At 49.7% G+C, this 26,562-nt stretch overlaps 1 protein-coding gene across 1 annotated transcript; it reads right to left on the reverse strand.

Annotated features, from left to right (window-relative positions):
- FAM3D (family with sequence similarity 3 member D) lies at positions 1 to 26,156 on the reverse strand. The gene is made up of 10 exons (XM_024204884.2): positions 26,104 to 26,156; positions 15,013 to 15,079; positions 12,384 to 12,491; positions 11,204 to 11,224; positions 10,055 to 10,178; positions 9,504 to 9,562; positions 7,366 to 7,416; positions 3,490 to 3,574; positions 2,527 to 2,653; positions 1 to 1,594 (listed from the first exon to the last, which is right to left on the reverse strand). Exons 2-10 carry the CDS (start codon positions 15,023 to 15,025, stop codon positions 1,505 to 1,507), a joined length of 678 nt encoding a protein of 225 aa, XP_024060652.2. The 5' UTR covers positions 15,026 to 15,079; positions 26,104 to 26,156; the 3' UTR covers positions 1 to 1,504.
- Between the last annotated feature and the right edge of the window lie 406 nt (positions 26,157 to 26,562).

The following is a 26,562-nucleotide window of genomic DNA, read 5'->3' on the forward strand; positions in this document are numbered from 1 at the left end:
TGGAACCTATTTGAACATAGAATATTGAAGTGTTACATAGTTTCATAGAGTTTAAGACCAAAAGGCACCATTGGGCCATCTCCTCTGACCTCCTGCACATCACAGGCCGGAGAATTTCACTCACTTACCCCTGTATTGAGCCCAGTGACTTTAGTTAGGCTAAAGGAGTTCATTCATCAGGAGACTAAACTGTTGGGTGCCACAGGCAGAGTAAAGGAGGGACCGTGGTGTCACCAGTGCCTGAGGCTACTGCAATGGTGGGGAATTGATTAGGTGACACATGCTCAGACATCCCAGCCCCATGCTTCAGAGGAAGGCGAAACCCACCCCCCACGGTCCCTGCCAAACTGAGCTGGGGGGAAATTCCTTCCTGACCACAGATCTGGGGATCAGTCTGACCCTGCACATGTGAGCCAGACTCACCAGCCAGGCAGCCAAGAAAGAGGATTTTCTGGACCACGTGAGCACTGGTGAACCCTGTTCGGTGTCCTCACTCTGGCTGTGCCCAATCCCTAATGCTTCAGAGGAAGGTGAGAAAAAAAAATCTCAGAACACATCAGTCCAACTGTTCACTGGGCAGAAAGATCCCTTCCTGACCACTGCAGGTGACCGACTGTAGCCCTGAAGCATGAGATTTGATTACAGTTATTCTCATAATGCAGAACTGCAAGTGTTATGAGCACGCTGAGGGCAGTGCAGAGCTTCCTGGCCTCCCCGTGGCCCATGAAGGAAGGGAACAAACAGGGGGAGTCATAGGATTCCCACATTCCAAGGCCACCATGACATCCAGCCCCCCCACCCACAAATGCTTTAGAATTTCTCCTAGAAGCTGGGTTAAAGTGTATACTTAAAAAAGAGATCAAAACTTGTCTCAAAGACTCCAAGTGACAGCGAGCGCACCACCTCCCCAGCAAGTTGTTCCAATGTTTAATCCCCCTCCTTGCTAGGAAATGGCATCTTATTTCAAGGTTGAATTGATCTAACTTCGACTTCCAGCCACTAGATTTTGTTCTGCCTTTGTCAGCAAGGCTGAAAAGCCCCCTGGTCTCTGATCTCTTTTCTTGGAAACAACGTGGGAGGATTTAAACGGTTAAAATCACTTTTAGCAACTCAAGAAGCAGAAGCTGAAGCAATTTCTTCCCAAGTGGAGTTGTGCACTTATTGTTTTGAGACAGCCAGGAAAATTAAATGCCTGATATTGACATTACTGCCTTCACCTCAACATGTGCCTTATTAATGTAATAGAGCAGCAGGCTGAAAGCTTAGACATTTGCAATGATTTCATAGCTGGTGTAGTATACCATAGCCTACAGGTTTTTAAAGCAGCATTCAGCCACCATTGTAAGTTGGCTGGTGATTTTAAAACAGCCAGTTGGCTGGAGCTGTCATGGAGCTGGGATCAGTCCATATGCCGGATTCAGTCGGAAATGCCTTCTTCCGGCCAAACAGGAATGTATTGTTAAATAAGGCTCGATGCGGGCGTTGTTCTGACTTCAGCACACTGCTAATCCATCTTCTTTGGGACACAGCCCTCCATTTCCAGAACTTCAGGCCAGCCGTCATATTTGTTTTTTGCCGCTTCATTTTTTAAGTGCTTTGGAGGGGGGAAAAAGAAATAAAGCAGAGGGTTTGGTATGGCAGAAGGGAATGTCAGATTTACAAGACGACAGATAATCAGTATAATGTGGGTATAATGTCATCTCCCCTACATGCATTGTCAGCACGGCTTGGAACATGGATGTTCAGCCCTGCAGCACAGAGCTCTACCACTTGAGCTAAAGGAGAAGCTCCATTAGCTGGTAGCAATAGTATGCTGTTGTCCTTTAGTGGCCCTGCCATTTAGTTAGTGAATTGTATATGCAAGATGAAGGGTACATTTTCAGCAGACAGCGCAGAGAACTGCTCCTAGTGTAGAAAGTTCAGGTGCTGTCCATTCACCACGTAGGGTATAAAGATTATGCCATTACAGAATTATTAACCCAGTTCTGACTCTATACATTTTTGCCCACACATGTGAAAGCAGCACCAGTGTGTGCTGGAAGGAGCAGCAGTGGCTCCAGGCTCCCGTCCGCCTGTGCAGACTGTATGTGTGGGAGCAGCACACAGCTACGTGGAGAGGGGAATACAGAGGAGACAGTCATGCCTTGGGGCACACAGGACCGGTCTCTGCTCCTGCACAGCTCCGGTCACTGCAAGGCCTGGGCAGTGGCTTGCCAATCAGCGGCTTTGGATACAGCTGGAATTAGGACAGAAGCATTTTGCCTCACACTTTCCCTATGGCCCTGGCTTCTCCAGTGCACGTGTGTGAACAGAGCCCCGCTGGCGTTCAGCCCTGCGCCTTGTCTCAGTGTGGGACACAGGAATTGGGCAGCAGAAGGGGACGTTTGATTCGTCCGTTTGCATGCAAGGCCCGGCAGACGAATACCAGCAGGAGACAGGGCAGCCTGAATGGTAGCAGCTCAGGCAGAAGTGGCCCAAATACTAACCAAGGCCACAGGCTTACTCTTGGGGGAGAGGGGAAAATACCTGTTCATAGGGGCTTTTATCCTTGAGCCCTTTTGCGCCTACGAAAGTCCAGTTGTCTCGGAAGGCCAGCTTGCTCGCATGGCTACTTCCCAGGTCGGTGAATAACGTCCGTGCTTCATCGTTCAGCCTAAGAAAAAGGGAAAACGGGAGAGCTGGGTGGGAAGCCCGCACTGCCCTTCGAGTCAGGTTCTGGATCGGTGCGACATGCTCATCAGCGTAGCGCGGAGCCTTCCCGTTGGGCATTAAGCAACATGACGAACGTTTGTCACCTATTTGTTCTTTCATCGTCTCCTCCGGGGGAGAAGTGTGTGCAGGGGAGTGCTGGGTTTGGAGTTTTTAAAACCATATCGTTATAATGTTTATAATGATTGGGTAATACACCTGTTATATGTTTGTTATAGACGGCAGGTCTTGCACTTGGGGCAGAAGGTGGGGAGGTTCGTGATGCTCCGAAGCTCCTGGGGGACTTCCTTGGACATTCAGTGCAGCTTCCTGAGCACTGGTGTAATGCTTAATGTGTTCTCCGCCTGACACACGGTGTGATGTGTTCTCCGCCTGACACACGGCGTAATGTGTTCTCCGCCTGACACATGGTGTGATGTGTTCTCCGCCTGACACATGGCGTAATGTGTTCTCCCCCTGACACATGGCGTGATGTGTTCTCCGCCTTACACATGGCGTGATGTGTTCTCTGCCTGACACATGTGTTCTCTCCCTGACACATGGGACTGGCAAGCAGACAGCTGCATTCTGCATCATCTGATGCTTCTGAATGGTCTGAAGGGGTAGCTCCCTGTAGAGCACATTATCCTAATCCAGTTCTGATTGCAATGCAAGGACTGTCTGTATAGACTTGGGGTCTGATCCTGCTACCCCGGAACCGAACGAGAGATTTGCCATTGACTCTGTGGGTGAAGGACTGGCCCTTGGAAATCAAACATCACCTCCTTGGATTGTACTTACTTTGTTGCTGGGTCATCGTAGGAGGCAACTATCACTATGGTGCCACTTTTGATGGCTTTCAGGAAGTCCAGTAGCAGCTTGATATCTGGTAAAGAAAAGAAAATCAACAGAGACATTCTGCTAACAGACCTGGTACCAGGGCCGCCCGGGGGGTGGAGGCAAGTGGGGCAATTTGTATTCTATAGTATTGCAACTTATTTTTATGGAAGGGGCCCCCGAAATTGCTTTGCCCCAGGCCCCCTGAATCCTCTGGGCGGCCCTGCCTGGTACCCAGCCTGGTACCCAGCCACAACCAGTTTCCCAACAGATGTTGTACAGGGATAGGGTGAAATTCACCCCAGCATAAGCACTGTACCGCCTATGGTCCTGGGAGAGCCCTCAGCGTGAATTACAGAGGAGAATTTCACCCTGTTGTATCAACCAGGCAAGGTACTAACAAACTTAACAGGACTTTATTTTTACAGTGGAAACCTCTTTACCAAGAAGCTGCTGCACCCTCTGTAACTCTCACTTAGTCTCTTCAACTCCTCCCCACTCCTTAAGGACATAAGAACATAAGAACGGCCGTATCGGGTCAGACCAAAGGTCCATCTAGCCCAGTATCCTGTCTGGCGACAGCGGCCAATGCCAGGTGCCCCAGAGGGAGTGGACCAACAGGCAATGATCAAGTGATCTCTCTCCTGCCATCCATCTTCATCCTCTGACAAACAGAGGCTAGGGACACCATTCCTTACCCATCCTGGCTAATAGCCATTAATGGACTTAACCACCATGAATTTATCCAGTTCTCTTTTAAACGCTGTTATAGTCCTAGCCTTCACAACCTCCTCAGGTAAGGAGTTCCACAAGTTGACTGTGCGCTGCATGAAGAAGTACTTCCTTGTATTTGTTTTAAACCTGCTGCCTATTAATTTCATTTGGTGACCCCTAGTTCTTGTATTATGGGAATAAGTAAATAACTTTTCCTTATCCACTTTCTCCACATCACTCATGATTTTATATACCTCTATCATATCCCCCCTTAGTCTCCTCTTTTCCAAGCTGAAGAGTCCTAGCCTCTTTAATCTCTCCTCATATGGGACCCATTCCAAACCCCTAATCATTTTAGTTGCCCTTTTCTGAACCTTTTCTAGTGCCAGTATATCTTTTTTGTGATGAGGAGACCACATCTGTACGCAGTATTCGAGATGTGGGCGTATCATCGATTTATATAAGGGCAATAATATATTCTCAGTCTTATTCTCTATCCCCTTTTTAACGATCCCTAACATCCTGTTTGCTTCTTTGACCACCTCTGCACACTGCGCGGACATCTTCAGAGAACTATCCACGATGACTCCAAGATCCTTCCTGTTTCCTGTCCTTTCAGACTCCCAACAGTCAGTGCTCCCAGTTCTAATAATCACATGCAGCGTCTAAACACCACACACCCATAGAGTACAACAGCATTTTCCAAGTCAGACTGAATTCGCAGCACATTGACATTAAGAGAACAGACCTGTTTCAGACAATAGACAGCAATGTAACTTCCACACAATTACACTTGCCCGGCATAACATGCAGACAGGTTTCATTTAATCATGCTTTATGTTAGAAAAATATTGCACAGAGATCTTACTGCAATGAACCTGAAGTTGTTTGACTAGCTACTCGGATCCTGAGGTCCTGACCGTATGGAAAGGCTATGGTTTTTGAAAGATGGTGTCTGAATTCCACTAATAATTTCCTTTTCAATTATTCTCCTTTGGGTTTCCCTTGTGAGCCAAATCAGCCCATTTCTGTAAAGTATTATTTATAGTTTTCCTATCCAACCTGGTTTAAATCAAAGTTCATCACACAGCAGCATTTCGGCTAATTAATAAACTACCTCCTTGCTGCTCAATCAGCTAAAAGCGATTGGGCTAAACTCATTAGGATCAAAGACAACTGCCCCCCCTCACATACCCACTGGGCTGTTCCATGGAGTGGGTTAATGACTGGGCCTCAGACACACAACAACTGCGCACAGAATGTTCTGCCTTGGGGAAAACCAGCTGAAAATTAATTTCTCCACATTTCCGGGTAGGATCGGAGCAGGTGCCGAACGCCCCCTCAGCACCTTTTATCTTCAATGGGTTCGAAGACACTCAGCAATTTGCAGAAGGTCCCTTGCACTTTTCAGGATTGGGCCCTTTGAGCTATTTTCTCCCACTGCCATGGCATGGGAAGCCGTCTTTGCCAGCAGAACCGATGGAAGCCGGCATCTATTGTTAATGTTTGCTCAGTAACTGTGGAATTCCATTTCCCTAGCATGAGTCTGGTGGTAGCAATGGAAATTAAGATTAATGGCACATGGAACTAAACACATAGCTCAGGATCCTGATCCTGCAATTGGATACACTGAGGTGCATGTTTGAGACCCTAGTTAGCTACATAAAGTTGGTGCAGATTAGCTGGCCCTCTGTGACTCCATTGCAACCATTACCGGTACCTACTCTAGTCACCTGAGATTCTTCAGTGTAAGGCTCTGTCTAGGGACCTAGCCGAAAACTGCAACTTCTTTAGCTCTTGAGCAGGACGGGTCTAATCCTGTACACTGCTGAGCACCCAGACGTCCAGGAGGGCTGAGGGGAGACACCGAGCCCTTACCCCCCGAGAGTGATAGTCATCCAATGCAGAAGGCCAGAAACAAGCCCCAAGAGCCAGTTAAGCCCCTCTGAGTGGTGCCTGTCCCTAGTGATGTCTCCCCGCACAGCGTGAATTGCCCTCGCAGGGCGTAAGTGACTTGTCCCTCTGTTATTTCCACATCGCTTTAAAATTAAACATCCTCAGCTGGTGTAACCTGGTGCATCTCCACTGTTGTTAACATTCCTACGCTGATTGACACCAGCTGAGGGTCTGGCCCCACAGTGCCCAATCCTGCCCTCTGCTGGCTGCAATAGGGTAGTAGCGGTGTACCTGCATGCAGAATTTGGCCTCTCGGATACTGACAGGTGGAATAACCATGTTGGAAAGCAAATAGTGCGGTGGCAGTTAAGCGATTTCCCCCATCAGACTGCAGGTTGGGGTCTCTGGCTGGAAGACACTGAGCAATGACGTTCCTGACAGAGAACAGATCCTTTGGGATTCAGCATACAACCTACGGATGAGCTTTCTTACCGCGCTAACAACACGTACTCTGCGCTTTGTGATCGGCCAACGGCTAGAGACATGGCATCTGGGCACTGTAGTGTCTACACGACACAAAACGTGGGCCCAGTCCTGTCCCATTCACTCACAAGAGTCATCCCATTCAAAGCAGCAGAATAATTCATGTGAGCAGAGCGAGGGGGGTTTCTATAGGAAGATAAAGACTGTTTTTTAAAAACATGCTTTTAGCTGGATGTGATTAATGCAGAAAGCTACTTAGCATCCATACACTGAATCTGTCATTTACTCTGTGATAGGAGGGGAAGAAAACAGGCGACATAAACAAGATTGCCAAACCCCAGTGTTCACAAACCATGAGTCAGGTCTCATTGGTTTAATAATCATAAGGCTTTAAAAATAATAAATGTGGATCTTTTTATGTGCTTTGTCTATCAAGACAGCTGGGGGCACGTTTTCAAGCTTTTCTCCACAGCCATGAGGGCCAGAAATGTCCTTTTTAAAAAAAAAAAATAAAACCCGAGAGTCTCACATAATAACATGATTCCAGGCATAGGGGCTTTAAGGAAAACACCAAAAGAAATAGCAAGAGTTGGCAGCACTGCTTAGGTCCACTTCATTTTACTAGTGAGTAAACACAGAGGAGAAGGTCGAAGGAGCTAGTTATCAATAATGCTTGCAATGCTCTGGATTTTACTCTAATGTGAAGCACTGGTAGACGCTGAGTGTTTAGTGAAAGCAAAGCCCTACCTCCAGCATACATGTCGAAGGAGTCTGTTTTCATGAGCTGGCCATTTGTTCCTAAAGGTGGCAAATGAAATAGAGCAATTACTTTCTATAATGTAAGCGCTGTGACAGAAATGCATTGTTTAGTCCTGTTCAGCTCATGTATCCAGTGGACTATGTGCAGAATGGCTCCTTGACACAATCCTGCACTTTGTAAAGGACACGCTGCCTACGACTGGAGCAATGGGATCAGCACAACCATCTAGTAGTCGGGAAAGGATCTAGTGCTGATGAGTGAGCGGAGCTGCTAAAATAAGTGACACCTGGCTGAATGGCCATTGATTCATTTTAGGTCCCAGTCCAACAAAAGGGACCAACTAGAACAGATCCTTGTGCCACAGAGGAGGCTCAATGGGGCTCCAGAACAGTCTGAGCTGGTGGCACCGATTGCAGGACTGGGACCATAATGTGGAATGAAAACATGAAATCAGGCAATGGCAGCACCCCCGATCCGAGGGAGATGGCCCGAGCTGCCAAAGAGAGAAATGACAGCAGCAGAAGGAAAGTGGGGAGTGCTGATCTCACACAATTCCATTAGGAAAAGCTCAATGGGGATTATCCCAGGCCTGCTTGAGCGATTCCTAGGAATTATTAAGTGCAAAATTCACACCCCGCAGAGTCCATCAATCTGCAGAGATGCTGCTAATAAATGACAGGGAAGGTTCTCAGTACATTGGAGGAATGCAAGGTTCCCTAAGACCAACCCCCTACGTTAAACCCTTGGCCTTCTCACTGGACCCACTTCTGCTCTGACACCCATGTGACCCCCTGACAGGTGTGGGGCTAGGGGGACATGTGGGCAGATTTTGACCATCTGTGGTGTCTGTAGCCAGGCTCAGGAGCAGTCGGGCTGTCTCCATCTCTGTCTTTATCACACCGCTGCCCACTCTCCCAGACGGGCAGCAACAAACTAGACCAGGCGGGAACTGAAGGCTCTTGGATAGTCTAACCACCCTGGCAGAGTAACAGTGATGCCCCCGGGGTCTCTCTTTCTACCTGAGATGTTCTCCGATAATCGGCCTTTTGTCAGATTGACTTCAAAATGCCGAGCTGAGCTCCCATTGAGGGGGATGGCAGCCGGAGCTGGGCCCTTTCCCTGAAATGCTGACCGGAGAATTCAGTTCTCGGGTTGAGGACAGCCAGTTAGTGCAGAGACAAAGCTATGGTGCCTTTTATTGTCTGCCCTAGTGGCTTATGCCCCAGCTCCTGCTAAATGGGCTCCTAAGGGGGGTGCCGTGTTATGTCCAGCAGTAGGAGAGACTCAGGGCAAACCTACTGATACCTGAGCGCTTCCATTAACTCTGCCAGGGCGCTGCTTGCTTAGCCTGCTTTCCTCCCTGCTGGGGAGCCACCTGGTTAAAGCTCTGTGCTTTTAGTGGGGGTTGTTATTTATGTGGGAGCTCTGAACCTCGCGGCCATTTTCTCATTGCCAGCGTATCTTTCTGGAGTCTGGCAGGACGAGGGAGTTGGCTCTGTTCTGTGCCCAGCCAGCAGGGTGGGTCTGCATTTCTGGGGCTTGTGCCAAATTTGACATCGCGCCAGTGATTTTGCCCACTCTGGGAAACTCAGCAGGGGGTGCTGGGACTAACTGGGAGAGTCCAAAGAAAAGCTACATGGCCAGGGAGGTTTACTCCAGGAATCAATATGTTTTTGGTCAGCAGCCATTAAGGGGCCAAATCCTGAGGTCCCTGCCCCAGCAAGACTAGATGAAAACGGAGTGAACGCTGTTCAACGGGAGTTTGCCTGACGAAGGACTTCCGGAGTGGGCCCAATAGAGTGTTACTTAAGGCTCTGCAATGCAAGAGCCAGATCTGCAGCTGGTGTGAGCTGAAGTCATTGGACCTGGGCTGACCTCCACTAGCTGGGATATTTGCTGGGCAAGCATTAGTTAATTAAATAGGTAACTAGCTATAAACCTAGAGCCCAAGGAGTCATTACTGATCTCACTGATACAATCATTTCCTTCCCATTGACTTAGCTGCTCAAATGCATCGAAATGGCCGGAGCTTGCAGCCCCGCTGTAGGCGATATTCCCACTGCAGTCGGTGCGAGACAGGGCACCCTGTGGACAAAGGAGAATGATTCCCACTCTGAGAACTCACCGTTTACTAGTGCGATGTTTAACCCTCTGCCAACGTTGTTCTTCACGCCACTCATGATACTGGAAATAAAGCACAGAGACTCAAATGGCAAGTAGCATCCTGCTAGCAATGTCCGTCCCAAAGGGACGAGTCCTGCACGGCTGTTCGAAAAGGGCATCTGCGGGGTTCATTTTAGGCCAGCTGCAATAGTCATGAACATAGCAGCAGGGAGGCCTATTGTCAAAGGATTTTCAACCTCGTTTATACCTATGCCTGTCACCATTGTTACCCAGCAGTTTTTTCTTCCCCTGTTCTGTGAGCAGGCGCTTTTCCCCGCTGGTTCCCAAGCACAGCCCACATACTGTGTAGGGTCCAAACTTGTCCCTTGCCTGAGTCTGCCTTTATCAAGCAAAGAAATTAACAACATAACAAAGAGCGGCTGAATCCCTCTCCCCAGGCTTGGCTGCTGCTAAGGTTCCTCCCTCAAGGCTGCTCAGCCCACCCCCCAAGTCCTCTCCCAAGAGAGTCCCTCCGACCTCCAGTGTAATATGGCCTTTTGGTTCAGTACTTACATCGTATTTTCAAAGCACATAGAAGGCCCAACAACATTGGCTGCTCCACTCGAGATTTTAAATGCAAAAGTGCTTTCGGGACAACTTTTGTGATTACCACACTTGTTTTGCAGGGGCTGGGTCTCTGAAGGGAATGAAGAGGAGACTGTAAATTGTACTGCCTTGCACAGGCAGCCTTTGGACATTTCTTAACATAGGTAATCTGGTGAGGGTTTGAAATACATGGGCCAAATCCTGAGGGGACTGACTCAGTTTCTCTAGACACCAGAGGGCGTTTGCATCTAACCTGAGCAGAGATTTCAGTGTTTGGGGCACTGGGTGAAATCATCCTTGCACAGTTGTAGGAGGGGGGGCATCCCCGTGGCAGAGCACCACTCGAGTTTATTGTTCTGATATTGGCACGCAACTCTTTTGGGCAGAAAAGGGTGTCTGAAATAACTGCAGCATCTCTAAGGAAAGAGACGGGCTGGGGTAAGCTCCAGTGAAATGGAGGTCGCTGAGGAAAAGGCTCGTTTAGCCGAGTCCGTTTGACGGTTTAACGTGGGATCGGTGTATCCGGAGGGGGTGAATCAGGCAGGGCCCGGCGCAGGCTTGTCCAGAGTGAATCGTTTGTAATCGTTAGCAGAGGGCAGCATCCAGAAGGGGTTTGCTTCCCTCCCCCAGCGGCTGTCTCAACAGGCAGGCGAGTCACAGACACAGCATGTCCGTCGAGCAGAGGCTGTTGCTATCACTGCGATTGTCATGAGCTGTCGTGCAGCGGCACCTGGGACCATTCTGAGCCTCTCTAGTCTAACTTCCGGCATCGCATGGGCCAGACAACCTCGCCCAGGGATTCCCACGTCCAGCCCAGCACTTCGGTGTGAGCTAGAGCGCAAAGACACCCAGCCTGGAGTTAGCGTGCTTGGGACGGCTCGCCTAGGAGGGGGGCACTTGACAGCAATAAGGGGGGCAGAACTGGGGCCTTGGTGTGAATCTTTGGCAACAAGTCAGGCCCCGGGTTTGAACTCCTGGCCCCACTGGAGTCACTGGAGAAACTCCCAGGCACTTCAGCGGGGCAGGATTTCACCCCTTGCTTTGCCTCCCTCGTTCTGCCAGCACTTCTCAGAGCTCCGTGCGGCTGCCATGAGAACGGCGCACTCGTATACTCACTGGGCAGGTCGGGCTCGGAACCTGGGGAGACACAAACAGCAGCATCACACCTCTGAACCCCCCCGCCCCTTTGCCGAGCCGAAAGAGGGATTGGGCAGCAAAGGAAGCCATTGGAGGAGGAAGGCGGGGGTCTGGCTAAACAAAGCCCAACTCAGAGTTCTGGATTAACAGGGTCGGCTGGGGAGACCCACTTCATAGAAATACGTCCATGAGTGTAAATGAGAAAAGATGATTAATCATGGAATAACTGACCGGATGCCCTGGACGCAGAGCCAGTGAGGGCAGGGGCAAACATCTGTGCCCCAAGCCGGAATGTCTACACTGCTCTTTATAGCCATGCAGTGCCAGCCCCACAAGCCCCAATCAGTTGACCCAGGCTCTGAGACTTGCTGTCACGGGTCTTTTCCTGCTGGGCGGACGTGCCCTATGTGCCACGCCCGTGGCCTATGGCCCCGCTGTGGGCATTACATGACGCAGAGTTGGAGGACTCGATGCAGGTGATCTAGGTGGGCAAGCAGAGTGGCGAGCCTGCTGTCCACACAGACCCACTGCAGAGATGGATGCGAGATCTTACAATGCAAACTTATGAGGAGAGGCTGAGGGAACTGGGATTGTTTAGTCTCCAGAAGAGAAGAATGAGGGGGGATTTGACAGCAGCCTTCAACTACCTGAAGGGGGGTTCCAAAGAGGATGGAGCTCGGCTGTTCTCAGTGGTGGCAGATGACAGAACAAGGAGCAATGGTCTCAAGTTGCAGTGGGGGAGGTTTAGGTTCGATATTAGGAAACACTATTTCACTAGGAGGGTGGTGAAGCACTGGAATGCGTTACCTAGGGAGGTGGTGGAATCTCCTTCCTTGGAGGTTTTTAAGGCCCGGCTTGACAAAGCCCTGGCTGGAATGATTTAGTTGGGGATTGGTCCTGCTTTGAGCAGGGGGTTGGACTAGATGACCTCTTGAGGTCCCTTCCAACCCTGATATTCTATGATTCTAAACCATGCGCCCCAAGTAAATGGGCTCCGTGGAGGGGACGGGGGCAGAATACCCTGTCCAGCCAGATGCAGGACCACGGCGGCTGATAGGATCAGTATCGCTACAGATCCCATGGAGCCCCCTATTTCCTCAAAGGGGAAGCCTCGGACGTATTCCAGACTGGCCCCAGCTGTCCTGCTAAATCACCGTACCCAGCCAGCTCCGCAGACTGACGACCTTCCATCCGGTGTTGAAGTACGTCTGTACAAAGAGCCAGGCGGTGCCCAGCGAGAACAGCATGGCCGCTATCCGGATCAGCCCTGCAATGGGAGGCAGAGAATAGCGCGGTAAGTCGCAGCGCTCTGGAGAGGGGAGCAACACAGCCACCCTTACCAGGGCCAGGGGGAGCTCATTTCCCGCTGCTTGCCGGGGACCATGGGTCACTCTCCGAGAAGGAAGCGAGTCCCTGGTAGAATTCTCCTCCGACCTTTGGCGAAGTAAAACGTGACTCTCTTTCTTTAGTTTCCCGAGAGCCCCCCCTGCAGTCAAAGCCAGGGGGGCAGACCCCTGCCCCCACGCAGAGCCCCTTTGATGTGGCCCTGCACTGGTGCAGACATCCACCCCCGTGGAGCCGGGGCCCAAGTAATCACAGCATTGGGGGTTAGGTAGGCCACCATCACCGACGTTTGGCTGTGCCTGCCCTCCACGTCCCCGGCCCTAGAGCAGGGTGCTGCAGAGGGCTGGCCAAGCAGCGTTCACCAGCCAGTCCCCATGCAGCCGCAGAGGGAGAAGACAAGAGAAGAGACAAGCAATACCCCCGACAGCTGCGTGGGGAGAAGAGCAGATACTGCCAGATCCCCTACGGCGGAGGGGCAGGAAGGCGGGGAAGGGAGTTCTGCTCATCCCCCCTGAGGTGAAGGGATGGGGGGGGCTGTAAAGGTGGGGTGCTCTGGCAACAGCAACGTCACGATATGTGGGTTCCACTTAGCTATGAGCCTGAACCACAACGTCTACAGCCAACCCTCTCCAGAGCTCGGGGGTGTTCAGAGCTCGGGGCACGGCCCTCACAAGCTCCAGTGGGTTTGCTTAATGGGGCCTGCATGTAGCAAGAGATCGAGTGGTCAGCGCACGAGACTGGGAGTCACGTTCTGCCACTGGCCCGCTGTGCGACTCTGGGCAAGCCGCTTGGTCTCCCTGTGCCTCAGTTTCCCCATTCTTACATACAAATAATATGCGCCTCATGGGGCTTAGCCCGAGTTACTGGGGCTGGGTTCGATTCACTGGGTGGAGCTGCTGGTCTGTGCTATGAGGAGGTCAGTCTAGATCATCATAATGTCTCTTCTGGCCTTAAAAATCTTTGGCTCTATTAATGCATGTTTCTATAGTGCTTTGAGATCCGTGGGCGAAAGATGCTACATAACTGCAAAGCATCACTCACGTTCTTCTCTGTCTTAGAGTAAAGCTGAGGTGTTCGAAAGCCACGTAAATCCAAGTCCGGCTTGAGTTCCCAGAGCTGGGAGGCTCCTGACCCCCGCAACTAGTGACTAGCGCTCATTGAACAGCTGTTCAGATCAATCTGATTGGGGTTTGGTTTTAAAGCAACCGTCAGTGGAGCTGTCATAACTATAAAGGGAAGGGTAACAGCTCTCCTGTGTACAGTACTATAAAATCCCTCCTGGCCAGAGACTCCAAAATCCTTTTACCTGTAAAGGGTTAAGAAGCTCGGGTAACCTGGCTGACACCTGACCCAAAGGACCAATAAGGGGACAAGATACTTTCAAATCTTGGGGGGGGGAAAGGCTTTTGTTTGTGCTCTTTGTTTAGGGGGTTGTTCGCTCTTGGGACTGAGAGGGACCAGACATCAATCCAGGTTCTCCACATCTTTCTAAACAAGTCTCTCCTATTTCAAACCTGTAAGTAAATAGCCAGGCAAGGCGTCTTAGTTTTCCTTTGTTTTCTCAACTTGTAAATGTACCTTTTACTAGAGTGTTTATCTTTGTTTGCTGTACTTTGAACCTAAGACTAGAGGGGAGTCCTCTGAGCTCTTTAAGTTTGATTACCCTGTAAAGTTATTTTCCATACTGATTTTACAGAGATGATTTTTACCTTTTTCTTTAATTAAAAGCCTTCTTTTTAAGAACCTGATTGATCTTTCCTTGTTTTAGATCCAAGGGGCTTGGATCTGTATTCACCAGGAGTTGGTGGGAGAAAGGAGGGGGATGGTTAATTTCTCCTTGTTTTAAGGTCCAAGGGGTTTGGATCTGTATTCACCAGGAGTTGGTGGGGGAAAGGAGGGGGATGGTTAATTCTCCTTGTCTTAAGATCCAAGGGGTTTGGATCTGTATTCACCAGGGAATTGGTGAAAGGTTTCTCAAGGCTTCCCAGGGAAGGGAATTAGCTTTGGGAATGGTGGCAGCGGACCAGATCTAAGCTGGTAATTAAGCTTAGAAGTCTTCATGCAGGTCCCCACAGTTGTACCCTAAAGTTCAAAGTGGGGATACAGCCTTGACAGGAGCACAATGCGCTTTCCCTGCCTTGGAAACATGATTGCAGAAAACATTGATATTGCATGTGAATGGCGCTTCTGGAACCAAGAACCTCTCCACAGTCACCTCTTCCCCAGTCTGGAGGATTTCATTGGAAAAAGGACAATAGACTGAACTGTATAAAAGTTATTAAAAACAAGGCTGCACACTTATTGACATGTAGATCCTTTTAGCCCCCTCCGGCTGAATACGGTCATGTAGAGTCTTCCTGCGAACAAGAAACAGACCCAACGAATAGGAACAAAGAGCATTTTTTATAATCATTATAAAAGACAAATATCCTCTGGCCTCTTACCTGTCAACCTCATTGTAGCGCTCAGGGACAGCGGAATCTGGGCTCTAATCAAAGCTCACAGCTCAACCTGCTGAAACAGAAAAAGTATCTTAAAATGTAACTGTCCTCCAGAAGCAATAGATGAGTGTTAGATTAAAGATCTTAATTGCTATGGTAACACTACTGGAGTATTTTTGCAACAAGATGTCACACCAAAGCAGCATCCCATTATATATGTTTACACACAGACTTGATTCAGCTGTGATGGCTCTTCTAGAGCTATTACAAGTCATTTTTATAATGTTCAGAATTTTTATAATTTTGGGCTCAATTATATGTGACCAGCTTACACTGTTTTAAACTTACTTCATTTTTAAGACCACCCCTGGCTACTTGCCATTTATTCTTTGAACCTGCCAGTAATGTTTTATGTTCTACTTCAAAATGGATCCATTTTTTTTCTAGCTGTTGACGATTATAATAAGAATAATGAGTTTTAAAATTACTTGAAAATTGTATAGCACATTCTTTATGACAGAATATTTCAAATCACCGTTTTGTTCCATTTCATAGCTGGATAATGCAAAGTGCATTTCTAATCCTAAGGAGTGCTAACCACCAGGTGGGGACATGGCAAGATTTGGCCTTGACAAGTTAGGGAAAGTTTATTGTCACAAATCAATACCATCAAAGAAACCACAATATTTGAATAACTGAAAACAGTAACAAGCAAATATTACATACTCATGTAGATCTCCATTCTCTGCATCACATATTTGATACTTTTTTTTTTTGGCTACCCACCAAATGGGGCCTATACCTATAAGAAGTTATTAAAGTTCATTAGGATCAGTTCTAAATAAATAAAGACACAGGACCAAATTCGATTCTTACTTGCCCTGGGGTGACACCAGAAGTCTGCCAAGTACTTTGGATTTGCAGTGGAGTGACTAAGATCAGCGTTTGTCCCCGAGGATGAGATTATATAGCCTTACTGAGACACAAGTCCCATTGGCTTTTCTGGGAGGTTTGCCTACGTAGGGATTGAGCACGGTCTGTCTGTCTCCTCCTATAAGCCCTCACTACCATTCTCTTTGAGCACCTTCAGTCCACAACGAATGGGATTGTCTGTCCTGGTATTTCAAAGCTAACCCCTTATCAGTGGTAAAAGGAAGCCTGAAAGGGGCCATTTACCTCATGTGCTGCTGCCTATCCCCATGTTGCTGCTTCTGCTCGGACACACACAATGCAGGTGACTGTGGAGGACGGATCCCTCACCTCAGTTCCTGCTTTACCACTTGTCACTGCTCTGGAGCTGGGAGGCTAATTTTAACTGCTTGACACGTGCCCCCAGCTCCGCTTTGTTCAGCCTTAAAGGAGCAAATGGTACTTTTGTGAGCTCTTCCTTGGAAAATGTCATACATGAGCTGTGGTAGGTTCCGGGTCTCCTGTCTGACGGGCAGGCTGCGGGGGAAGGAGAGTGCGTTTCTTTTTTATGTAAAGAGGGAAGAAAAAAGATCCTTCCCTCGAGTCGCTCCCTTTTCTCCACTGACCCACCCATAACCTGATTGACAAGTCATGTAATCACTGGGCCAAACAGTTAAGGCAAACCGGATCTTTCATTTCCTGCTCAGACTCGGACAATGGTTCCATTGTTGCGCAAGGGCTGAGTGTTACCTCAGTCCTCAGGCTGGTACTGCAAGTGTTTCCAGCCCCCCAAAGTGGGTGTGGAGGGGCCTGGCCTGTCCCCTCTCTCTGCACCCCACAGAGGGGCATGCATGCCCCGAGTGCAAGCCAGTGAGCGCCCAGAGACGCTGTGGTTCCTTGAAGCTCATTGCCTCTCTGGCCTCCACTGCCCACCTCCCAACGTGGCTCTGTGCCTAAAAGGCGCCATCCAGCCCTCGGAGCATGTATGAAATGATTTTGCTTGCATCCCAACGTGCTTTTTTAAGAGCTGGTGGTGCCTCCCAGAAACCAGCCTGTCCAGGACTCCACCCCCTGGGCCTTTGGCGAAGATCTAGAGATAGGTCCTTTAAGGGCCAAAGCTGCATTCCTCCAGGAGATCAGTGGGGAGCTGGAGTGCCCCACCAATGCACAATTGGATCCCAGAGAAGGAACTTCCGTATTGCGCAGGGAGAGTGGAGATGAGCTGGAGGGAAAGAGAAGCCGGGCCTTCTTGGCCCAGCTCTGAGCCCAGAGCCCCCGGCCAGCCGAGTGCCTTACCCACAAGACCTTGCATTTAGGATGGGCAAGTTCTTATATTCTTAGCAAATTATTGCCCCTTCTTCCCACTCTGTCCCTCCCCAAGTCTCTGCTAAGCCAAAGGGTTTCAACCCAGTTACAAGGCTGTATTGGTTTTACTTTTACTTGATGCGACTATTGAAGCATGCCAAGGAAGAGTTAATGACACCGTGCTTACCAGCCCAAGCCATGATGTGGGACAAAAGATTGGCCTTTTCGCTAGCCGCATTTTCAAGGAGCTCCAACGCTCGCTCTATGTGTGTTTGCCTCACATCTAGGTTTATTATTAACATGATAAATATTTGTTAAGCAATGTATTGGCAGTTAGCAGCACCGTGGGGCTTTCTGACCCCAGAAGCCCTTATTTACAAGCGATAATATTCTGGCAGTTAATTTACTCCAGTGAAATATTGCTCATGCCCCAGCCACTGGCCTTGACTATATGAATCAAGGAAAACAGGGGCCAAAGTCACAATTTTTTTCTTTTCAGCCAGTACCGAGGTTGTAGGTGTTTCTCTGGATTGGCGTTAATGTCGGAGACACGTTCCTCTCTACAGCTTCAACCTTCAAGGAAAGAAAAAGGAGGAAATTCCATCCTGACTTGTTTTACTGGAGTCCTGTTATAATGGGAGAAACCAAGAAACTGGAGAACCGCCCCCATAGATCCATCTCTGATTCCCAGGAATCGCTAGACAATGGAAACTGAAGCGACTTTGCCAGATTTTAGCGGGTTGCCTATTCTTAGCATGTCCACAGGATGAGCCGTTAGCTGAGGTCCAGCCATTTAGGACCATTTACGATCATCTAGTTCAGCGGTTCTCAAACGTCATTGCACCGCGACCCCCTTCGGACAACAAAATACCGCACAACCCCAGGAGGGCGGACCGAAGCGTGAGCCTGCCTGAGCCCCGCCACCCCGGGCCGGGGGGCTGAAGCCGAAGACCGAGCTCTGTTACCCCAGGCGGTGTGGGCCCCAGCAAGTCTAATGTCAGCCCTGGTGACCCCATTAAAATGGGGTCGTGACTAACAGTTTGAGAACCGCTGATGCAGAACCTCCGGCATCTCACAGGCCGCAAAACTGCAGCCAGTGCTTCCTGCATCCAGCCCAGCACCGTGTGCTTGACTAGAGCACAGAGATGTCTGAGCTGGATGCTGGAGAATTTGGAACAGAAAGACAAAGCTCAACAATTCCTCGGGTTCCCTGGTTGGAACTGCTGGTCCCTGACCAAAGGCTGGTAGTTTGGTCAGATTGCTGAAAGCCTGAAACAAACCTCTCAGCCTATCTTCCGCACCGCTGTTAACGTCAGCACACTTTCACCCAGCTAATTACCCGGGATCTCGCGCTCCAAGGGCCAAGACTTAACCTCACGAATAGTCCTGCTTTTCACCGGGAGCCGCACGGATTTCAAACACACCCAGGAGCTGGCTGGGTCAAGCCCTTTTGGCGAAGCATAGGGTACTCGCCAATGGACAGCTCTAAGGATCTCAGTGGCAACCACCGCATGTGCCGGGGAGTTACCAGGATAGGCAGCCAGACCGGCCCCTCTCCAGAATGGCTCTGTTCGTGGGAGCCCTCCTGCTCGGTCTGCCAGTGGCGATAAACTGGCGCACGACATCAGAACCAGGCCCGCACCGCAGCTGCCAGCCACAGCCAGGCCCGGAAGAAGAAAAGGGGGTTATGGGGCAGACGCGTCAGCCCGAGCTGTCCAGCTCCTTCTCTTCTGTCTTGGAGACTCAATCCATTGCTCTGGCACTTGGCCCAGCTTTCTGCAGTTCACTGGGCAGGCGGCTCTTTGCCGAGGGAGCCAATGGACACAGAGTACTCTCCTCCTCACAGTCCCCTGCATGGCAGTCTCAGGCCCGGCACGGCACAGAGGTTATTTATCAGCCAGCCAAACGAGGTCCCTGGCAAGCGCATCCTCATGCTGTAGCTGCTGTGCCTGGGGCAAAGGCAAGAGAAAGGAGGAGACATGCAGCCTCCGCCTTCTTGTGGCACCAACACGCACAGCACAGGTCCCAGGCACGCAGGAGAATGAGACTGATCCAGTGTCCCAGGAATAGCACATAGGCCTGGAGACTGCCACGGGCACCATGAACGGTCAGACCTGCTCTGCAGGGCCTACGCCGCTTTCAGTCTCTGGCTTGCAACTCCTCGCTCTCCCCCCGACTCCAATTCAGCCGTGTGCTTCCTCCACCCTCAGCCTTTCTGAGCTCCCACCCTGCCCAGCCCATGACTGAGTCACCAGAACTCTGTGTCTACGAGGAGGCGCATGAAGCCAGGGAGTCAGATGGGGTTGGGGGGAGATGGCTCCACCCTCCCAGGGCACTGCCAGATTTTGGGCCATGCAGCCTTTTCTGGGACAATGTGGGGGAGGGGGATCTCTGTGAGGGGATCCTGTGGAGATTTCCTCTCCCTGCTGTGAGTATTGCCAGAAGCCAGGATGCTGCTGGCACCACTAACATAAAACAGGGGATGGAGCCTTGACAATCCATGTGCTTGTTTTCACACCAATATCCTTAGCAACGAAAGAAACCAGGAAAGGGAGGTGCAGAAAATATAAGGACGTAGGATGGAAGGGACCTTCTGGGCCATCAAGTTCAATTCCCTGCTGTCACAGGCAACCTCGTCCTTTCATCTTTTCATAAAATGATCAAGCTCCATCTTCCAATGAATTAGGAGTTTGGCCAGGGGCAGGAGTGTTTCCAAGGCGGCTTTCCCCCCCCTGCGTTTCCCCTTTGCACTGGCAGTGGCTTCACACCCAACACAACCCCATTCTAACTGGCCCCAAATCCCACCTTAACAGGAGACGAACCACTCCCAGGAAAATAATCTAGGGAACCAGTTGCTTCCTCCCCTTGGCCAGCGGTTATCCCTCACACAAGGTGTATTCATCTCTACTCTTGTTGATTTTGCTGCCGTGTTTGCAGAGAGACAAACGGCATATAAGCCAGTAAGTAATACATCTTTCAGCAAATCATTTACTTGTCTGTGCCCTTTGTCTCTGATTTAACCCCAAATGAAACTCATTGGCTCAAATCTGCCCCTGGTGAAATCCCCGGCACGTCACTGCAATATCCCAGGGACCATTTCATCCCACTATTTCTATGATGTTTCCTTTTAATTGTATGGATTGATTTTGGAAGATCCACTGAAATGCAATGGAAGAGGAAGCAACTAGCCAGAGAGAGAGAAGAAAGGAAGAAGTTGTGGAAGATGGTGGGGGTGGGGGTGTGAAATGTACAGATTGTTTGGCTAAGCAATTAAAAACCTTTCCCAGAACAAATCGATTTCTTAATAAACATTATCCAGGCAACACTTTTCCTCCTTTACAGGACTCCTGTCAGACACTGACGTTAAAGGAAACTACCTGTTAGAATAGATCTTGGATCTTTCCAAGATATTGTTTGCAGCAGTCAGTCCTTTGGAAGAGAAATGTCATGAAATGTGCATATTCTTAGAGAGGGGTTCAGAGAGTCAAGACTTTCCAGTTTATGAATGTTCACATTCTCCTCTCAATAGTGGAGAAAAACTCAGGTTAGCTTCCCAAGGAAAACACCGCTCTCTCTTCTTTCCTTTTCATTTCACTGCTGCACTTTTCTCTCTCTCCTGGCAGGCTGATGACCTCAGCTCAGCAACCCGGCTTTAGATAACACGCTCACACCCACGCTCATGGCAATAGACATTTCTAGCTACTGAGCGGACTGAAACATGGAAGACAAGGATTTTCCCTTCAAAGAAATCAAAAGAAAAGTAGCACAGACAAAAGACAGACCCAAATCCTGAATTGTCTCTCACATTCACTGTGCAGCTTTGGAAAAAATTAGACCAGCTCCTCAACTGGTGTAAATCAGCAATGCTCCATTGATTTTAATGCAGCCGTGCCAATTTCCCCCTGCTGAGGATCCGACACCGGGCCTGCTAGCTGAACAGATAGATGCAATTTGCTTTGAAACGATCATTGTTATGCTCAGAGCGTTTGCAAAATGTATTTGTTTTTGACTTCAGAAATACCTGGCAGTTCAGAGAAGCAGGCAGGTGAGTGAGCCTGTGTTCATGCCTTAATTGTGTATTAAAGAGGAGGCAGCGTCTTCCCCAGCAGCCTCCCCTCCAGCGTCAGCATCACTGCTCTCTGGGAGGATGTTCAGGGTGGTCAGTTTAAACCTTTTTCCTTCTTGCAAGTCAAGGAGCGGGGATGCAATCTGGCTTGGCAGAAGTGTGGAAAACCCTGGCTGACAAATGGGTCTCTAAGGAGACTTCCTGGCCCAATCAATCCCAGGCTCTTCTGAGTTGCAGAACGCCGAGGAGGTTAAATACTGACATTTGTACGGCAAAACTGAACCAAATGCATCAAAACTAATTTGATAAGAGGGCTGGGGCTGGATTGTTTTATAATGTCAGGGAACAAATGTATTTTTACCTGTGATAAGGGCGGGGGCTAATGTGATTAGCTGGGCTAGTCCATAGGCAAATGCTACCTGCTAGATGGCTTTTTTAAAATATATATATTGTTCAGCTCATAAAGATGTTTGGCCAAAGGCTTACTAGATGTGAGTCATTTGAAGACTCTACAGTGGTGGTAGGTAAATAGTTACTCAGTGAACAGTGTCAGGGTTGAAGGCCCAGGTTGGAGCCAAGCAGCTAGATTCACAGCTGGTGTAAGTGAGCACTGCCCGCCCGCTCCAGCTGAGCATCTGGCCCAGAGCTGGGAAAGGGTCTGGAAGCCAAACAAGTGTAGCCCACTGCACTCTCTGCGGCTTGCCTGGAGTAAGGGGCAGGCAGTGTGAAGGCTCCTGGAGGTGGCAAGGGCGAAGGCTCAGAGGCCACCAGGGTCAACACCACAGCGATGATGGCCTGGCTCCGTCCCTGCACACAGCACAGTGGAGTTTTAGGTTGGCCCTGCCCCTCTCTTAGTTGTTGTGGGCTGGTCCTGAAAGGTGAGGCTGATGAGTGAGGGAATTCCTGCCCCTCTAGAGCAGGGCATGGGTACTAACGTGCCCCAGAAGATGCAGGTGCCTCTGGTGCATTTGGGGCCCGAACGTGGCAGGAACCCCTCCTGCTGTGGGGCAGCCCTGTTAACCAGAGCTATTCTAAATATGCCTCTTCCCAGGAACTCGCCTGGATGGGCTTGGTCCCAGCCCCGTCTCACCTGGCTTAGCACCCTGCTCACCCTGGTGCCCGCTGTGCTGGAGAACTGCTCACAGGGAGACTCGCGCTGGACAATGCATCTGGGACCCACTGTTCCCTATGGTGGTGATGGGGTCATTGAGGAAATGGGGCACCGGCCATGGCTTCCAGTACCACCTGCTCTGCTGTGTTCTCTCTGCGCTGGGTCCAGTTGCTCCTTCTTGCTGTTCCTCTCCTACCCTGATGGGGCTGGTCAGCTGGTTCAGTGAAGAAGGGGTCGGCAGGCAGGGCCTAGGAGGATCGCCTGCAAGTGACAGGACTCAACAGAAGGTCTGCCATGTCCCACTAGACAGCTATCCCCAGCTCAATGCACTGGGCTAGACCTTGACTTCCACTGACTCCAGCTGGAGCTACGCGATTCCCAGCGGCGGAGAATGTGGCTATTGTCTTCTTATCCTTGGTTTTCAGCCTTTCGTCCAGTTTCAGTGCCCATCACGGAGCCAAGACCCAAACCACCATGAACTCAGCCTCACAGTGCGTTTCATCAAGCCCTGCAGCGGGGCCTGGAGGTAAATTAAAGCTACGTCAGTCCCTCCGGGAGCTCAGCGGGATTCACAAAAAGACTGGACAGTTCTATGGATACCAAGAATACCCAGAATTAGAATGGTACGTGCTAAAAAACCCTCCCGCATCAGGGATCAGACATGAAACCTGACGCTCCAGGCATAAGCCAGCCCCTAATTACTGGGGCTTGGGAGGGAATTTTCCCTGGCAGCAGATTTCTCCCGGAGCTGTCTGCTGCAGGGTCCTTGCACCTTCCTGTGAAGCAGCTAGTGCTGGCCACCATCAGAGACCAGCTACTGGCCTAGGTGATCCTTGGCTCTGACCCAATCTGGCAGCTGCTGTGTTCCTATGGCACCCCGCACCCACCCTCCAAGACCTGCCCTAAGTTGATCAGGCTTGGGGATAAAGCAAGAGGCAGGTCAATTGGAAGAACCTGTTCTACTGCAATTCCTCAGCGATTTCTGCAGGCTGAGAAAACAAACATCAAAGAGCAAGGAACACGGAGAGGAGGAAATGAAGAGGTGGGAAACCAAGGCAAACAGAGAGATAAAGGAATCTGACGCACAGTGTTGGCACACTGCAGGCGGCTCTCACACCTACCCTGCCCTTTGTCTGGGCCATGAGGTACACTGCGGCTGTGACTGCACTGAGCTCTTGGATCAATGTGACAGGCAGCCGAGGGGCCAGGGTCGCTCTGGACAGCTGCAGATTCCAGGATGGCCATGAAGATTGCGAGTAAAGAGCAGCATACAGCAGGGTGGTGGTTACAAAGATGCAGGGCCAGACTGCTGGGGGTTGTGCGGGGAACTTCCCCTCCCTGGCATCAGTTAGAGCAGTCTCAGAGGTCCTCTCATTCATGCCCAGTTGCCTGTGGCCTCCAGGCTCAGACCAGCCAGAGAGCAGTGGCTTTGCAACCTGTTCTCCTCCCCTGTCGTGTAAGGGGCATGGTGGGGGGGGAGGATGCATGGGGAGGGGTTTGTCAGAGGGCAACTGTGCTACGTTTATGCTCCACTGTGCTGAGTCCAGAGATTCATCGATTCCCAGGCCACTGTGATCATCTCATCAGACCTCCTGCATCGCACAGAGACCTGCGCCCCGTAAGCCCGAGAGCCGACCTGTTCAAAACATTCCCCATCCTGATTGAAACTTTGCCAGTGATGGAGAATCCACCACTACCCTGGGGAAATTGTTCCAGCGGTTAATTCCCGTCACTGTTAACAATGGACACCTTATTTCCAGTCTGAATTTCTCTAGCTTCACCTTCCAGCCCTTGGATCACGCGAGACCTTTCTCTGCAAGACTGAAGAGCCCATTGCAGATACACCTCTACCCTGATATAACGCGACCCGATATAACACGAATTCAGATATAACGCAGTAAAGCAGTGCTCCGGGGGGGCAGGGCTGCGCGCTCCAGCGGATCAAAGCAAGTTCGATATAACGCGGTTTCACCTCTAACGCAGTAAGATTTTTTGGCTCCCAAAGACAGTGTTATATCAGGGTAGAGGTGTACTTGTAGACTGTGATCAAGTCACCTCTTAACCTTCTCTTCGCTAAATAGACTGAGCTCCTTGAGTCTATCACTATAAGGCAGGTTTTCTAATCCTTTAATCATTCTTGTGGCTCTTCTTTGGACCCTGTCCAATTTCTCTACATCCTTTGTGAAATTGTGGACACCAGAACTGGACAGAGTATTCCAACAGCGGCCGCAGCAGTGCCAAATACCGAGGTACAGTAACTTCTCTACTCCTATTGAAGAGTCCCGTGTTTATGCATCCAGGGATCACATAGCCCTTTGGCCCCTGCATTGCAAATGGAACTCATGTTCGGCTGATTATCCCTAAAGCTTTTTCACAGTCACTGCTTCCCCGGCTGTGTAAGTACAGCCGCAGGCTTTGTTCCACTAAGGACCCAGAGTCAATGGCTCAAGGAGCCCTAACTCTCAGCAGGGCCAAACCAGGAGCTGGAACTGGCTCCCAGATGTTCCTGCACACCTGGCTCAGCTGTGCACCGGTGGGGAGGAGAACCAAACCCAACAGACGATGTTGGCAGTCCTCGTTGTTAACAACAGCCCTGTTGAGAACTGCCTGCACCGGGGATGAATTTAAAATCAGCTAACGAAGATAATAAAATGTGTGGATACATCGGACCCAAAGCCTCCCCTACAGCACATCGGAGTTAAAGAGTCTGCGCTGAAGCTTGCACAGATCTACAGCGTACAGACCTATTTGCTTTATGTACAGCTATGGTCAGCTCAGCTCTGGCTTTTTGAACAAGAATATTAAAAGATTTCGCTTGTCGGACAGTGAAGAGTTCATTATTATCCAGCCTGTGAGAGTGAAACCTGATCATTACATGGGTACCTTGTCTTCTTCGACTCCTCCTGTTTCTCTTTGCCTGTTTCCTTGTCGTGTGCTGAAATTGTGAGCTGTCTGTTACATGTGTGTACAGCACGTAGTACTGGGAGGGCCTGACCAAGAAGGATCTCTTCAGGTGCTATCAAAAAACAACCGCTCAATACTCAGCAATAACAACTGGCCCTTCGACTATTAGCCACAGCATTTGGCGCTGGTGCTAAAAAAAAGTCCTGTTTCTTTCAGAAATACGTCTAGCGATATTCTGATATCGGTAAACGATAAAGACGTTTGGCACAGAACACACATCAGACAACAGGTTCTATCTCCAGTTCGGCAATGGACACGCAGAAACTGAAACCGCTCAGGGCTTTAAAACTAACTATTGCCATAAACAGTGTTGTACAAGTAACCCTGGCTGGAAAATTTTCCTTTGGAAAAGCAGATACATAGAACTAAAGAAGGGTAAGAACAGAGAGAGGAGTAGAAAGAAGGAAACCTGGGCCCAGGTTATAGACTGTAAAAAGTACACCAGCTAATCTGATTTCTCTCTCAACTTCCCCATGTTATAAGAAGGGATAATAAATAAATATGTGTCCCAAATGGTTGCTACTAGCTGTGTTTTATTTTACACCCAGCTACTGAAATCACCCTTGCTTGAGCCAGATTTAATTGTAAAAAACATCTACAATGGTAACCAAAATAAAGGACAAAAATCTATTAGTTTAGTTATACTTAAAAAAACCCTCTTTCCAGGCATTTCCAGGCATTTTTCCAGCCACACAAAGGTATCGGAGTTCTTTTGTGGACTGAATTCAAATGTACATACCAGGGAAACCATCCGACAGGCCTCTTCACTCGGAAGGCTGCATTCCAAATGGGGTATTGGCAGAGAGAGGACAGGACACCTTCTGACTAACGCTTGTAAGTCTAGTGATCCAATGGGTTGAGTCCATGGTACAGCCCAGCCCCTCTGTGAATCACCACAAACACCTTCCGTGTGCATTGTGCTGCTGGTCTAGTAAAATGTTAAATCGACTACACACAGCTCAGCGGCTCAGAACAAACCACAAGAACAAGGAAGTCTGTGAGGTTATTCACATGGAAGCTCAGCTCTGCATTGACAAAAATATCCGTGTGCACACAGAGGGATCAGTCATAATGATCTTGCTCAAACGTGGCTAATTCCTTTGTTTAGTTCATTTCCTCCTTTTGGCCTTTTATTCATACTTAGCTGGCCTCCACCCCATTTCTTTCTCAACATATAAACACAGGAAGATGCAGGACC

Source organism: Terrapene carolina, unplaced genomic scaffold, assembly GCF_002925995.2.
Source record: "Terrapene carolina triunguis isolate 2854851 unplaced genomic scaffold, T_m_triunguis-2.0 Scaffold89, whole genome shotgun sequence".
Taxonomy (NCBI): Eukaryota; Metazoa; Chordata; order Testudines; family Emydidae; genus Terrapene; species Terrapene triunguis.

Coding starts and splice junctions, on each gene's coding strand:
- FAM3D (XM_024204884.2), bottom strand. Junction 10,179..11,203: donor TTCCGAGCCCGACCTGCCCA/GTGAGTATACGA, acceptor CATTCCCTTCAG/AGACCCAGCCCCTGCAAAAC. Junction 3,575..7,365: donor CTTCGACATGTATGCTGGAG/GTAGGGCTTTGC, acceptor TTTCTTTACCAG/ATATCAAGCTGCTACTGGAC.